This window comes from Corapipo altera, unplaced genomic scaffold, assembly GCF_003945725.1.
Source record: "Corapipo altera isolate COAL_440 unplaced genomic scaffold, ASM394572v1 71, whole genome shotgun sequence".
Lineage (NCBI taxonomy): Eukaryota > Metazoa > Chordata > Aves > Passeriformes > Pipridae > Corapipo > Corapipo altera.
The window spans coordinates 6,974,854-6,991,124 of record NW_020884916.1 but is presented as its reverse complement, the minus strand read 5'-3'; the positions used below and the strand labels follow the sequence as shown (position 1 = coordinate 6,991,124).

The 16,271-nt window shown below is 52.5% G+C and overlaps 1 protein-coding gene across 1 annotated transcript; it reads left to right on the top strand.

The window, feature by feature from the left end:
• Positions 1–9: 9 nt before the first annotated feature.
• Positions 10–16,002, top strand: ADAMTS8 (ADAM metallopeptidase with thrombospondin type 1 motif 8). Its single transcript, XM_027655708.1, has 9 exons — positions 10–612; positions 7,673–7,912; positions 8,174–8,306; positions 9,190–9,357; positions 9,554–9,852; positions 10,336–10,519; positions 10,828–11,000; positions 11,088–11,263; positions 12,599–16,002. Exons 1-9 carry the CDS (start codon positions 10–12, stop codon positions 13,329–13,331), a joined length of 2,709 nt encoding a protein of 902 aa, XP_027511509.1. The 3' UTR covers positions 13,332–16,002.
• Positions 16,003–16,271: the final 269 nt, after the last annotated feature.

Below are 16,271 nucleotides of genomic sequence, written 5' to 3'. Positions count from 1 at the left end.
CTTGCGGGAATGGGGCGGCGGACGCTGCTGGGGGGCCGGGCCCCTCTCCACCTGCTGCTGCTGTGCCACGCGTGGGCGCTGCCGCCGCCGCCCCCGCGGGACGCGCAGCCAGTGCTGCCCGCCCGCCTGCCCGCGCCGTCGGGGCAGCTGGCCCTGCGCCTGGCCGCCTTCGGCCGCGCTGTCGTCCTGCGCCTCCGCCCCGACAACGCGTTCCTGGCCCCCCGCCTCCGCCTCCAGCGCCTGGGGGGCCGCCGCCCGCCGCCGCCCCCGCCGCGCCGGGGCTGCTTCTACGCGGGCACCGTCGAGGGGAGCCCCGAGGCGCCCGCCGTGCTCAGCCGCTGCGGCGGGAGCGGCCTCCGCGCTGCTTTCTTTCTCGACGGGGCGGCCTACGAGCTGCAGCCGCTCGGGCGCTCCCAGCCCGGGCCGCCCTGGACGCGCCTGCACCGGCTGCGGCGCCGCGCGGCCCCAACGGGAGCGCGTCCCGCCGGGAGCGGCCGCGGGGCCGGGGGGCCGCGCCGCAGGGCCAGGCGGTTCGTGTCCCAGGCGCGCTACGTGGAGACGCTGTTGGTGGCTGATGCCTCCATGGTGCGGTTCTACGGGGAGGACGTGGAGGTAAGGGCTGGCGGTGTCCTCTGTCCCCCTGCCCTGCATCCCGCTGTCCCCTCCTGTCCCCGTCCCCACCACTCCTCCATCCTCATTCATCCCTCCATCTTCTGATCTCGCTGCCCCTCCTTCCCCTCCATCCCTCCGTCTTCCATCCCTCCCGCCCCGCATCCTGTGTCCCTTCCTGTCCCCATCCCAGCGTCCTCTCTGCCTTCTGCCATCTACATTCCTGTAGCCCCCGCTGCCTCTCTGTCCCCGCCATCCCCTTCAATGCTCCATCCCCCCTGCACACACATCCCTTTATCCCCTTCATCTCTCTGTCCCCTCCTGTTCCTATACCCCTTGCCTCTCCGCCTCCTTCATCCCCTCAACCTCTCCATCGCCTTCCTATCCCCCCCTTGCCTGTCGTCTACCGGGTCCTCCCCTCGTCCTCCCGATCCCCCCAGCCCTGGGACACCAGGGATCACCTTGGGTGAGCGAGTAGAGGGACAGGTGCGGGGACCTTGGCTTTGTTCCCACCTTCCTTTGCTGTGTAGGGACTGTAAATCCCCGAGGCAAAGGCTGCAGGGTTGATCTACGGGGTTCAGTCAACCTTTTCCCAGACCCCAATGAGCCTGTGTGTGCACAGGCTGGGCACCGTCGTCATGTCCTGTCAGTCTGGTGCCCCCAAAGAGGAGAGACAGAGGGAGTTAATGCCTGTCCCGCTACAAGGAAAGAGCGGCGCTGCAAAGCAATGGGTTTCACTTCTTCTGGATGGGAGCCGGGGCCAAATAGTAAATAAACCAAGGGCTGAGTAATGCACAGTCCTGCTCCTGAGCCACCTGTTAGCACCGAGCAGATGGAGGAACTGCTCTTTGCCTCAGCCACCAGTGCCAAGAATTCCCCCTCTCCTTAAAAGTTCTCTCTGTAGAGACCCCAGGAGCAGAGACTGTGGTGCCTCAGCCCCCCACACCCACCTCCAGGGCTGTTGATGAGCCTTCTTCATCAGCACCAGGTTGTTTTCCATGCCTCTGGCAAAGTCAGCTCCCTACCCCAACCCTACAGGGATGGGTTGTTTGGGTCCAAATTCAGGTTTGTTCTGTCTGAAACGTTCTGGGGTCTTTGCAGGGGATAATTGTGCACCAAAACTGCTCGTCCTCTGCAGTGGGCTGGCAGAGGGGGCCGGGAAGCTGGAGGTCAGCAGGAGCGGTCAGGCAGCTGAAACCAGGGGCTCTGCCACTTCTGCCGGCTTTATCCTTCCGCTGGGGGCTTCTCTGCTCCTAACAAAGCAGTGTTTTAATTCCAGCCCTGCTCAGGCCGGGCTGGACCTTGAGAAGTGCTAAATCTTAGGGCTCCAGCTGATTTCAGCTGCTCAGCATCACTCAGGTTTCAGTGCATCTACTGCAGCTAGCTGGGCACCTAATAGTTTTAAAGCAACACCCGAGGGTGTGACTCCTGTTACAAATAAAGTGATACATTTGGGGTGGGGGAAATCCTGATAATGCCCAGGTTGAACTCAGGGAAAAAGGAACAACCCTCTGGGTAAATCTGGGAAGGCAGAAGGAGGATGAGCTGCACATGAACATAACAGAGGGGCTGCAAGGCTAGTACCCTGCCCTAGTTTGGCTGCTCCAGCCCTAGGCTGGGTGATGCTGCCTCCCAGCTCCCTCCTTAGTCATCAGAGAGCCTCCAGCGTGCTTGACTCCCATTTCCCCATCATTTCTTTGCCCCCAGGAGCAATATTTTTGCATCATCTCTCAAGAATAGGAAGAAAACCTTTGCAGGTCTTGTCTTGGATGAACAGAACAATGTTTAATATTTTGGAGAAAACTTCTACCAGCTCTCATGTAGCAGTTAAAAAAAAAAGCCACCTGCTGTGTTTCTGTGTCTTTCGTTCTCAAGAACAAAAATGCACAGTCACTGCTAAGTCAGGAGACAAAATAGCCATCTCAACTTCTCCCTAAATACCTACGTTTTTGGGGCCAAAAAAAGCAATGGCATATGCTGGTGAGATCTTAGAGAGCTGACTAGGAGATGCCCAGGGAGCAGAAATGGTGAGTCAGAAGAAACCATATTTATATAATGAGTTTTCTTCCCGTAACCACACTTCAGTTACCAAATATTTATTAAACGTCACCAGCATCGTTTGTATTCCCAGTTATTTTCTTGCATAAGCTGTAACAGCTCGAGCAGAAGAGCCAACATAACATGCACTCAAGCATTGCAAGTTACAATCAATATGCTGTTGTTGGGAAAATGCTGTTAATGGTTTATTTCTAATCGAATTGAGCCTTATAGCTCAGCTGTTAACTTAATTTAGATAATAAGAGCTTAATGCTACCTCCGTCAATACTTGTATGTAAACCAGGAGGGGATGGTGAAGTGAGAGCAGAACTAGACTTGAAATTTAGGGGTTTAGTCATTCTTTTGGCTTGATGATTTGCAGGGGATGGGGTATTTTAGGGGGCATTAATAGCAGGACAGTGCTAAGCACTAAATCCTGTGAGGATGTGGCAGGATGTAGCCTGCAGTGATTGGGAAGAGCCCGCTTATATAGGTATGGAAGTGAGGCTTCAGGCTGGACACATGAGTTATCCTTCTTGTTTTTCCTGCAGAAAACCCAAAATGCTTGGAAAAGAAAAGGACTGTGAGCATCACTACCAGAATTAAGTGGGGGTTTTGGCAGGGGAAGCTGAGACATGCAGAAGGGGTGAGCACCTGCAGCTGGGCTGCACTTGCAGGGATGTTCTCCGTGGCTCAGGGATGTTCTGCCTAGACACCTCAAACACCAGGCAGTTCCAAAAACCAGTCACAGCATCCCCAGCCAACTGGCAACCAGATGGGATTCCTGTGGTGGGATTTCTCCAGTCTCTTGGGTGCAGATGGGACGCATTTCCGAGCTTTCTTCTGCAAACACGATGGCTGCAATCCCCTTTCCTTTCTCGTCTTGCAAGTGAGGAATCTGCCATCCCTGACTCCAAGAGTTGGTAATGACTGAGGACCGGGGCAGAATCAGATCACTCTGGCTAAGCCGGGGTTCCTCGCTGACTCCTGTGTTTTTTCCAGGCAGATTTACGAGTTTTTAGGAGTGCTGTTGCAATCCCTTCCGTCTCAGAGCAGATGGATGCTGGAGTGCATGGCATGGGGCACTGCCAGGGTCCTGCTGCTGGCTCTCCCACTGTCAAAGTGATCCTGGAGGTAAATCCAAAGCTACCCCAGAGCCTCAGGACACCCCTCCTGTCTAGCTCCTCCACTTGCTTTGGGATATTTTGCAGCTTGAGTGGGTAAATTCACTTAATCCCTTGACAAAAAGAGCCAGCCCCTCCTGAGGCCGTCCCAAAGGCAACCTGGGTGGGATTAAAGGGGATCTTTGCAAAGGGGGACCTGAGGTGGTAATGCCATCAGCCAGCTTTTCCTCCGGGATTTGTCCCCTGGGTGTGACCCCGAGCCTGCATACACTTTGGTGCCAGGGGTTGAAGGACCAGGCAGCTTCCCTAAATATTGCTCTGGCTGATACACTCACGTCACACTGGGATGTTGAACAGCTGCTGTGTTACAGGGGTTTGGAATGAAATATGCAGCATGAAAGGAGCTGGCTCCCACTGGAGCAACCCAGACTGCAGTGTTCCTGCCCTGGGCTGCTCTCTGGATGGGGTTTTACTCCGTCCGTGCCTCTGGAGAGGTACCGAAAGTCTGCATGTGCCTCAGTTTCCCCTGCCCCAAACAGGGATAATGGCTGCTTTTGCAGTCCAGCAAAGAGGGAAAGGAAGGTGGGAAAAAAACCCCTATGGCAAAGAGAACAGGGATGGGCAGGGAGCTAGGAAGGCAGGAGGGCAGCCAGGCACATGGGCAGGCTGGCAAGGTGGCCCTGTCTCCCCTGGCTTGCCCCCCCATTTCCTTTGGCTTCCTTCCACATTTTTGCAAGGGAATTCTTGGCCTCCAACCACAGGAGAAGGCTGGAAGGGCGGCTGGCAGCCCCTGGGTACCTGAGCCAGGGGGTGGCACACAGACAGTGCTTTGGAGAGAGGGACTGCCTGGAATGTTTTTTAAAAACTGGGCAGCATCTGACCATCGGTTTGCTTCCTTCCATCTGTCTGTGCTCCGGAAATTGCTCATTTCTTTCCTCTTTTCCCTCCCTGCAGAAATTCTGGCTTCTAGGGAGAAAAAGGAGGGGAAAAACCAAACCAAATCCAATCAACAAACAATCCTGCAGCCCCAGGTTGGGTTGAACATTGATCCCTTCACACTGTTGGAGGGAGGTTGTGCTGGGGTGTTCCACGGGTGCTCCCTGCCATCCTGTTCTGGGATCCAGTGATATTACATCGTTCTGTGCATACCACAGTAATACTGTCTGTGTAGTAGCAGTTTCACCCACCAGAGTAATGATAATAATTAAAAGTAAACCCCACAGTTTGGGGATCTCTGTAGACTTCAGCTTCTGAGTGGTTCCCACAAAGGGGAATGTAAGCAGAGGTTTTGCAAGACCCTATATGAGAAAGTGAAATCCTTCAATGTTCTGAGGTTAAAAGCAACCACTTCAGTTCCCCTCGCTCTGATTTGTATTTATTTTTCCCTTCACTATCACTCTGCCTGTGCTGTTTGCTGCTGGAAGGCTCCTGTAGGGCAGTACCTCACTCAGGGCTCTCCCAGACCCAGCAGCGCTGTGGTAGGAGGGATTTCGGAGCTGCTGTGGTGCAGGTGTGTCAGAAAAAAGGCATCCCTCCTCATTTTTGGTCAGGGGGTGGGTGATGGAATGGGTGGAATTTGATCTTCTTGAGAGCAGTAGGAACCAAGGATTGCAGCTGGGGAGAAACAAGGTAGGAGCTTTTGTGGGAACATCACCCTGCATAGTGCCTGGACACCTGGGGCAGAGGAGGGATGCTCCATGACCCTCTCTGGCTCACACTGGTGTCCTCTCCCCCCAGAGCAGGTAAGAGGCTGATTTTCCAACTGTGTTTACCAGCTGGACAGAAATCCCGCCAAGATCTCCCTGGATTCTGGTTGGAAATGGCAGGGAAGCTCCTTGTGCCTGTGGGGCTGCAGTGCCTTGCAAGGAGGCAGAAACCAGTCTGTTTGCAGCTCTGGGCTCCCCAAAGCTGACCCAAAATGCTGCCCTGAATCTGATCCCAACACCCATATCCACAGCCTCCGTGGTGGGAAGGAAACGTTGGAGAGGGCACATTCCTTCCTAGGTGGCTTATCAAGCCAGAGCCTGTTTGCAGAGGCACAGGGAGGTTGGGATGAGTGGGATTCAGCTCATCCACAGCATTTGTTGGCCAAAAGTGCTCAGTTGGCCTCTCCTGAGCCCTGGGGATCCCATAATTTGCTTTTGGCCATGATTCCAAACCCTTGGCCGAGCAGCCGTGCAGGTGGATTGCTGCTCTCCCTGGAGCAGTCGGGGTCCATCTGAAACCCAACCAATGCCTGCACAGGCCAGGGATGGGTATAAATAGACACCAGATGGTGGAACAAGTGAATTTGACCTTTTAATCTGCACTAAAGAGCTGTTTGTTCAGTTCGCTTTCCATCTTCCCTTTCCAGACACAGGGAAGATGGGTGGATGTTTTCCAAGTCCCTCTGTTCCTACTGCCAAAAGAGTTTCTTGTACCTCTGAGGATGTGCCTCTGAGGATGTGAGGGTCAGTGTCCCAGGGGATTTGTGATAGGAACTGAGAGCTCCCAGGTAAAAATTGGGAAAACCTGTAATAGGTTAGAAAAAGATACAGCTGGATTTATTCCCTTGGAAATGAGTGATGATCCCATGATGCACAGCTCCAGCACAGCATCCTTCTAGATCTTCAGGGGCTTAATTTTAGGAAGGGTTTGTGATATTTTTAGGAAGGATCCCAATGGATTTCCCCTGGAGGGTAAACAGTTCCCCCAGCTCATGGAGCAGCCACTTGTGGGGATCTCGCCTGGGTTTCTTGCCTTGGCGGTGACTTTTCCGTGACATTTGTTGCGTGTTTGGGGCTGGGATGTGAGTCATGTCAGGGAGATCTGGCCAGTCTAAATAAACCAGTCTATTCCCTGCTCCCATCAGCCTTCCCGGGGCCTGCCCTTGGATAATGAGCTGGGGAGTACTTGGGATACATCTTGCTGAAATGAAACATCTGTTTACATGGTGTGATGGGATAAAATGTGGCAGAATAATTTAAAATAGCCACAAGTGCCCTGGGGAAGAAGCAAATATGCTGTATCTCCCTCAACATCTCCCTCATTTGCTAAGAAAATGGCATTTTGTGTCTAAGAAAGTGGCATTGTCCTGGCAGTATTGTGATGGATGAGCACACAGAGCACTCTGCTCAGGGAATGGTGAATTTTGGGTGAAACTCGGCCATCAGAGAGGGCTCCCATTGAGTCTTTCAAGTTTAATTAGGCTCCGAATTGAGACCGCAGGGTGTAATCTGTCTGGGGAGGAGAGAAGCCACTTTCTCTTTCCCAACACTATGTTGTGTAATAGGTGCATTTTTTTCTCCTGACTCAGGGCTGTGAGCAGTGCCAAGCAGAGGAGGAATTTCGATGCTCCGATAAGATGTTTACATCAGCGTAAACATCACTGGCGCAGTTGACATATGAAGTAACCCCTGGTCACCCCAGTCTGCAAGCAGGGGATGCTGCAGGGCAAAGACTTGGCTGCCAAAGTGTTTTGGGCCCAGTTTGTCACCAAGGATGTCGGGTTCAAACCCTGTGACCAGCACCGGTGGTTTTGCAACAGTGAAATGTTATCTGTGAAGTGTTTCCCACCCCAGGGCGGCGAGGGCAGGGTTAATGCTTTGGAGAATATGCAGGGAACTCTCCAGAACGCAGGTTTTCCATAAGAAAATTCCTCCCTAGGGATTTCTGGGTGCAAAGGGCATGGCAGGTAAGACACAGTAGCTGGAGAAGGGGATGGAAGGATGGGCTTGTGCTGCCTATCCCTTCTGCTGTTAGAGGGTAACATCACTTTAGAAAGGCAGCACTGAGTCCATCAACTTGTGCTCTGGATGTGGTGAGCTTCATAAATGAGGCTGATTTCTCCTTTCTGAGCAAAAAAAAGAGCCCCAAAACAAAGGTTTTATCCAGGCTCTGCCTGCCCCTCTCCTTCCCTGCAGAACCACGTCCTGACCCTGATGTCCATGGCTGCTCACATCTACAAGCACCCTAGCCTGAAAAACTCCATCAACCTGGTGGTGGTGAAGGTGCTGGTGGTGGAGGAGGCGGCAGCGGGGCCAGAGGTGTCAGACAATGGAGGGCTTACCCTGAGGAACTTCTGCAGTTGGCAGCAAAGGTTCAACCCGCTGAGCGACCGGCACCCAGAGCACTATGACACGGCCATCCTGCTCACCAGACAGGTCAGCATTCCTGGGGAGTGCTCTGGGCAGTAGAGGGGTCAAGGTGTCCATGGAGGGAGAGAAGAGGGTTGACCATGGAGGTTGATGGCCCACCATGCAAAAAATGGAGATTGCAGCAAAGCAGTTGCAGGGGGATGGTTTCATTTGGGGTACAGACCACCAGTGGGTTGCCCACAGAGATGTTGGAGCTGAACATGGGACTCCTTCACCCTGCCTGACCCCCTCACCCTGCCTGACCCCCTCGGTGCTGCTCATAAACAGGACTTCTGTGGACACCAAAGCTGCGACACGCTGGGAGTGGCAGATATTGGCACCATGTGCGACCGCAACAAGAGCTGCTCGGTGATCGAGGACGAGGGCCTGCAGGCAGCCTACACCCTGGCTCATGAACTGGGTAACACATCCCTTCCTGAGGGGGAGTCTGTTTTTTCCAGCCCTGCTGCTGGGAGGGGTTATAGCACAGCACAGCCCAGCACCACCATCTCCCAGCTGGGGACCACCTGCCAGACCTTGGGCAGTGTGGGGAGCTTCTGGCACTGGTAGAAGCTGGTTTGCAGCAGCAAAGGCTGTTAGAAGTACCCAAATTGTGGTAAATTGGTGCATTTACACTGGTTCTGGAAGAGTTTCTGCACTGAAAGGGTTGTCAAGCATTGGAAGGAGCTGCCCTGGGAGGTGGTGGAGTCCCCATCCCTGGAGATCTTCAAGGAACAACCGGATGTGGCACTCAGTGCTCTGGTCTAGTGACAAGGTGGTGATCAGTCAAAGGTTGGACTTGTTGATCTTGGAGGTCTTTTCCAACCTTAATGATTTCATGATTTACCTGTTATGATGAGCTCAGATGTGGAATCAAGCACATATCTCCCTTGGTTTGTCATTCCTGCACTGACTGATTTTTTCCTAGAGAAGCTGTGGCTGCCCCTGGATCCCTGGAAGTGCTCAAGGCCAGGCTGGACAGGGCTTGGACCAACCTGGTCTAGTGAAAGGTGTCCCTGCCCATGGCAGGGGGTGGAACAAGATGAGCTTTAAGTTTTTTCTAACCCAAACCATTTTGGGATTGTATGAATTTGTGCTGCTTTGGCCAGCACACAATGGGCCATACCACTGAGATGGAGCAAACAGGTTTTTATTCGTTTTGATTTATGGAAGCAAATGGCTTTTGCAGCAATAGAAGCTGTTTGGTACCTTATTGATGCTCCCAGCTGCCCAGGAGTTGGGCTGAGGGGGCTGCAGCTCTCTGATGCTGGGGGGCTGCACTCACAGTGCCCTCTGCTCCCCAGGCCATGTGCTCAGCATGCCCCATGATGACTCCAAGAACTGCGAGCGGCTCTTTGGACCCCTTGGCGAGCACCATATGATGGCTGCTCTCTTCATCCACTTGAACAAGACCCAGCCCTGGTCTCCCTGCAGCGCGATGTACCTCACCGAGTTCCTGGATGGAGGGCATGGTAAGCCTCAGCTCAGCAGCCTCAGCACTCAAAACCACCTTTTCATTAATTGTTCAGGCTCTCTGCAACACCTGGAGGGGCATGTGGGGTGAAGGGAGAGTCAAACCAGACCTCAGAGGAGGCTGGGGGTGCCCTGGTTGGTGCAATCATGGTCCCTGATGGTCCAACTCCAGCCGAATTCCTGAACTTTTCCCAGGTGACTGCCTGCTGGACGCCCCAGCTGAGGCCCTGTCCCTGCCTGCCGAGCTGCCCGGTCAAAGAGCCCTGTACAGCCTGGACCAGCAATGTCAGCAGATCTTCGGGAAGGACTTCCAGCACTGCCCCAACACCACAGAGCAGGACATCTGTGCCCAGCTCTGGTGCAGGACGGGCAGTGGGGAGCCCCTCTGCCACACCAAGAACGGCAGCTTGCCCTGGGCCGACGGGACGCCGTGCAAAGCCGACGGGCTGTGCTGGGACGGGCGCTGTGTGCCACAGGATGCCCTAAAACCCCAGGTAATGGAGATTGGGGAATGATTGCCTGGGGCTTACCCTTTGGGATTCCCAAACCTCTGACCCCAGCCCTGCCATCTCCTCGACTGGCTTTGGATTTGGCTGCTTTATTTCTGGATGTCTCTCCTTCATTAATTTTTATTACCAGCAAGTCCAGGTCATAAATTCTGCTGCTGAGGTACAGACGAGTCTGACCCGGAACAAGCAGTGCAGATCTGCAATTAAATCATCACTTTTTGCCCTGCTGGGGGAATTAGCAGTGGTTTCAGAGTCGGTCAGCAAAGGACTTAAAGCCCAGCTTAACTTTAAGCACATGAACAGACTGATAGAAGTCAGTATTAGCTTCGTATGTGCCAAAGTACTTTTCTGGATCAGGGCTGGGCAGAGATTTTAGTGTTGCTCCAGACCTTTGCTCACCCTGGGACTGAGCAGCCGGGCATGGACAAGCTCAGAGTGGATCAATAACTTTCTCGTGGCCTCTTGCAGCTGGCGGTGGACGGCGGCTGGGGCCCCTGGAGCCCCTGGGGCTCCTGCTCACGGAGCTGCGGTGGAGGCGTCCAGTTCTCCCACCGGCACTGCAACAGCCCCAAGCCCCAGCATGGTGGGAGCTACTGCGAGGGCCAGAGGACCAAGTACCAGTCCTGCCACACTGAGGAGTGCCCACCAAATGGTAAGGAATGCCCACCAAATGCACGCTCACCTCCCACTCCTGCTCCTCCAGAATACATCACCAGGGATTGCTCTGCTCTTCCTTGAATATTCATATTTGGGGGGGCAACAGCCTTCTGCTGGGGGCTGTGACCCTCTCTGGCTGGGCGGAGAGTGTGTGGGATCTCTTCTCTGTGATAACCCTCCTCTGCATGCTCCTCAGCTCACTCCTCCTCTCCTCAGCTCGCTTCCGCATCTCTCTGATGGCCAAGGACAGTGGTTCTTGCTGGCTTCCCACAGTTTTGAGTCATGTTTCTCCTTCCCTTTCAGGGAAGAGCTTTCGGGAGCAGCAGTGTGAGAAGTACAACAGCTACAATTTCACGGATCTGGAAGGGAATCGCCTGGAGTGGGTTCCCAAGTATGCAGGAGTGTCCCCTCGGGACCGGTGCAAGCTCTTCTGCAGAGCCCGAGGGAGGAGCGAGTTCAAAGTCTTTGAGGCCAAAGTAAGATACCTGGTGATTGGAATCACCCCTATGTACCCCATTTCAGAACTCATCCACTAATTGCTGCTCTGCATCCTTCTTTCCCAGGTGATTGATGGGACGCTGTGTGGCCCGGAGACCCTCTCCATCTGTGTCCATGGGCAGTGCATCAAGGCTGGTTGTGATCACATCGTTGGGTCCTCCAAGAAGCTGGACAAGTGTGGGGTGTGTGGTGGTAATGGCTCCACGTGCAGGAAAATATCCGGCTCACTCAACAGATCCAAGTAAGGCACCAGGGAGAAGGATTCTGCGGGGATAGGTTGGGGAAGAAAAAACAGCATCCCCTCTCATTCTCCTCTTTTATGGCTGAAGTGCTAGACTGGGAATATTAGGACTCTGTGCCAGCCCCCTCAGCCAGGTGGCATTGCAAGAGCCTGGGTTCCCCCCCAGACTCCAGGGCTTGCGCTCAGTTTGTTTCAGGGCAGCTTTACACAAGCCAAGTTGAGTTTATTTCCTAAAGTAATAACTAATACGATGGGCTCAGAAGACCACTGCGCATAAATGTGCTGCCCAGAGGAGTTTACAATGCACATTTCACCCTGCTGGACACATCTTCAAGGGCTGACATGCGATATAAATAGTTCAAAACTTTCCCCTGGGTTTGGGGGTGAATTGGAATCCTGGGTCATGGGCATTGAGGACACTTCCCTCACCCAACGTCCCTTTCGCTTTGCCAAAGAGCAGAAGTTAAGGCTTTTGTTGGAAGGATTGTAACAAAAGCCCAGCGCATCCAATTCCATGTGGAGAGTTGACTCACGCAGTCAAACTAGATTTCCTAAATGGTTTCCTTCCAGGGAACTAGCTGAAATGGGGCTTCCACCCTCCTATGAATTGTTTGCGGTTGACTAAAGGGAGATTAGTGCAGGAGCTACAGCCAAGAAGAGATCCCATTAAGATCAGGGTGAGGGAGGCCAGGATGACGGAGAGCAGAGTTTGACTCAAAAGCTTTTTTCCAAAATACTCTGAACCTAATTGCTGACCGCAGCATCCACCATAGGGACGCATGGAAAGCTGTCCTGGGGCCCCATGGTGTGAGTCACAGTGCTGAGGGCACCAGTGCTGAAGCCTTGTGGGTGCTATCTCCGGAGCTCCAGGGATAGGGTCTGGTTGGCTTTGCAGGGAAATGCTTCCCTGGCATGGGAATGCCCTCTGTGTCCTCCAATGGGATTGCTTCCGCAATGTAGTGGTGGCTGCAAAAGCCTTCCAAAGATGCTGAGGGTGCAGATGCTCTCTCCTATTCTGCTGTTCTATATCTATGCCTTCAGCATCACCAGTGGCACGCTTTCACAAATACTTCACTTATTTCCAAAGGAAAGGAGCAAGGGGAATTTTCCACTAAGGCTGGTTGCCATGTGGCTGTTCATTTGATTTCATTGCTCATTTTCCCATCTAATTCAGTGAAGTCTCCCAGCTGAGCTCACATCTGGCACATCCGCAATATCTCTGGCTCTGAAGTGCTCGGGGGTATGGAGAGATGGGTTCAGAGCCATGATCCCAAGTGCTACATGGGTCTTCTCTTTATAAGTCTTGGAAAATAAGTGTCCCTTTGCTCCGTGCAGATATGGCTACAATGACATCGTCACCATCCCAGCCGGAGCCACCAACATCGACATCAAGCAGCGCAGCCACCACGGGGTCCGGCACGATGGGAATTACCTGGCCCTGAGGACCCTCGAGGGCAAGTACCTGCTGAACGGAGACTTTGCCATCTCAGCCATGGAGCAGGACATCCTCATTAAGGGAACCATCCTGAAATACAGCGGCTCCATGACAACCCTGGAGAGGCTGCAGAGCTTCCGACAGCTCCCGGAGCCCTTGACTGTACAGCTGCTGACCATCGCCAGCGAGGTCTTTCCACCAAAAGTCAAGTACACCTTCTTCATCCCCAAGGACGTCCCATTCAGCAAGCAGAAGGGCAAAGAGAAGAAGTCGGCCAACGTCATCCGCCCGATGCTGAACTCCCAGTGGGTCCTGGGTGACTGGTCCGAGTGCTCCAAGACGTGCGGCTCTGGCTGGCAGCGGCGGACAGTGGATTGCCGGGATGTGGAGGGTCAAACCTCCTCCACCTGCGACAAATCCCTCAAACCTGAGGACATAAAGCCCTGTGGAGACATGCCGTGCCCTCTCTGGCGCCTGGGCCCCTGGTCTCCCTGCTCCCAAACTTGTGGTGAGGGCTTGCGGACGCGCAATGCCTCTTGCATCGATTACACCGGGAAAATCACTGCCCCGGAGAAATGCAGTTCTCCAGGGCCACCACCAGCCACAGCCACCTGTGTCCTGCAGCAGTGCTGAGCCACGCCGGAATTCACGGAGCCAAGGATGCCCTGGGATCCCACCATGCCAGGGCAGGACAGCAAGGGTGCCGTAGGCTTGCTTGCCAGAAAACCAACCACTCTCCGGTGGTTCATCCTCACCCCATTGATGTCTACCTCAGAGTGGGGAATAATGGCGGCAAAATGAGGAGGAATCACTTCTTTTTCTTTCTTTCTTCCTTTCTCTCTGGCTGGCTGCTCACAGGCAAGTTGTAATTTAAAGGGAAAAATAAGCATAGGGTGTTTCCAAAGAGCTGTCGCTGAATGTGGTTGCAGATTCCTTTTAGGAGGTTCACTGGGAGAAAATGTGGAGCCCGGGTTTGCCATCACCCTGTCCCAGCTGCAGGTCAAGGAGGTCCAGGGTGGGTGGCTTTGCTGATAAAATTGGGATCCCTGTGCAAAAGGTGTGGAATGGGTTGCTGTCCCCTCCCTGCAGCAGCGTGGGGGTCCTTGAGCATGAGAAGTGTTTTATCAGCTGTGGGTTAACTTGGGAGATAAATTGCTTGTTTGGATGGGAGCAGGAATAAGCTGAGGACAAGATCCTGGCACGAGTTAGGCAGGAGAACAGGTGAGGTGTTCATGGTGGTTTCTGCTAAATTTATAATCTACAAACTGACAAACCTCTGTCTCCGAACACCCCCAACATCTGCAGAGTTATTCCTAGAGCTGCTACCCCACCCATGTCCCCATTTCCCCAGCTTTAAAACCAAGGCTTAATTACACCTGATCTGGTTTACAGGGCTGCTGTGAGGATTAATTAACTGCTAATTCTGCAGTGCTCTGACTGTGAAATGCCCATTGCAATATCGCATTCCTTCTCTGGAGCGGACACTCTGGTGTGCCAGCCTTTCCTCTCCCATCCTTTGCTTTCAGACCCCTGCAGGCTCATTTTTTTCATCTCTGCTTGAATTTTGGAGTTAATTTGCTAACCTGGCTTGCAGTAGGATAAGCCCAGGACCTGTAGATAATGCCAGAGGTCACTGATGCCACTCTCCACCTCTGCTTTCCTGGGATATTGAAGTTGCTCAGATCTGACGCCAGCTCCAGCCTTCCTTGAGCAATTCTCAGTCCAAAACCGAGCCTGGCGAGGCTGGAGCTCTTCTTTTGCAGCAGGAAGCAACCAGATGCCTTTCCCCAGCCTGGCTGCTGCCTGGCCCCAGCACAGAGGCTGCTCAGCCCCTGAACTTTGCCCTTTCCGAAGTGATCTATGTTCTGGCAGCAGCCGGTGCCTGGGGAGCGGGGATGGAATTTGGGAAGGTTTTGATATCACGAGCAATTTGGTGTCTCCAGGCTCCTCTCTCGTACCCTTCCTTGGCTTCCCTTTTGGCAGCAAAATGTTGAATTTCCAGCGGGATCTGCCTTTTTCTCATAGGAAGGGGAGGAGGGCTGGAATTTTTGATGTCTGAGCTTTCCCATTTATAATTACAGAGCGAACCTTTTTACCTGAGCTAAGCTCGTGTGAGACCCTTTCTTCACTGTCCAGGCAGGAATGGGATGGAATGGGATCCCCTAAAGCCATGCCTGAAAATATGAAATACTCCTGTTTTATCTCCCATAGATGATTCCTGTCAAAACCAAGAGAGCTACAGCCCAGGATTGAGGGTACCGAGGGCTTGGCTCTGTTTCTTTAGGGAAGGAAGGAAAACTAAAGGCCAGATGCAGAGTTTAGATGCAGGGCTGTTTGGGCTGTGGTTCAGATCTACCTTCAGGCAGTGTTCTGTGTCTGCTAATTAATCTCCAGGAATTTAAGCTCTAACAAATAGCTGGATGTTAAAGTCATGTAGCCTTGCAGGGTTATTTTCTTTTCCCCCTTTGAGTCTATGAGGCTTCTAACTCCAAACCAGCATGTGTCTCCTCTCCGGTGTAACAACCAGCATTTAGGACAGGGCAGGAATATCAGCCTGAGCCAGTGCCAAGGAAATTGTCTGTATTTGTCACACAGGAGTCATGCACGCCAAGGGTCTCTTCCAGTTTTTTTTATAATCCCTGAGCTTCCTAAGAACTCCCTGTTGCGGGCAAATCCTGCTGGTTTTCTGGTGAGGAGGAGGAGGATGGGGACCCTGCTCGGTTGAGGTGTGGGATCTGGGTGATGGTAAGTGGGATTCTTGCCTTAGGCTTCCATAGAAACACGAACCTTTATGCTGATTTAAGTCAAAGAGGTTATATACTAGGATATATATATATATATATGTATATATATGTTTCCCTTCAGTGAAGGATTGTAGCAATGTACTGAGCCTCTTGGGTTAGGTATTTATTATAAATTTCTTTTTGGTTTTGTACAGTAGCTGTCTGGAAAGGAGAAAAAAAAAAACACGAAAAAAGAGAGAAAAAATAAAAAGACCGTGTTTTAACATGCTGCTCCTACATCCCCTCTCCAAAAGCTGCAGTGGGGTAGCGAAGGGATGTCTTTGCTCATCGTTTAACCTCTCTGGTCTTTGGTGTCTCCCTCCTCCCTGGAGCACCAACCGAACTGTGTGAGCATAACAAATCCAACCAAAATTAAGCTTGAGACTTGCATTTTAAGGGGAGGGGAAAAAAATTATAATTTTTCAGGTTTTAGCCTCTTGTTTGTATTTGTTTTTAATTTTGAAAACAGTCTGTTTGTGGTTCTGCCTTTTCCCTTTCAATAAAGGATTTCCTGCCTTTTACTTCTTCGCATTTGTCTCTATTTGCACTTTTCTCAGGATATAGTACTTTTATCTCTATTCCAGAAGCAATAACTTAAATATCCTTTTTCCTTGTCTTATTGAGCCTTAAATAAATGGTTCATTCAGTTTTAAGATGCTGAATGAAAATACATGAGCAAATAGACAAAACCCACAAGCAAAAATTATTCCACTGAAATTGTGAATCATCTGTTTTGTAGTTGCCTTGTGAGTACCTCCCTCCTCTCTATACATGTACAGTGTATCTCTAA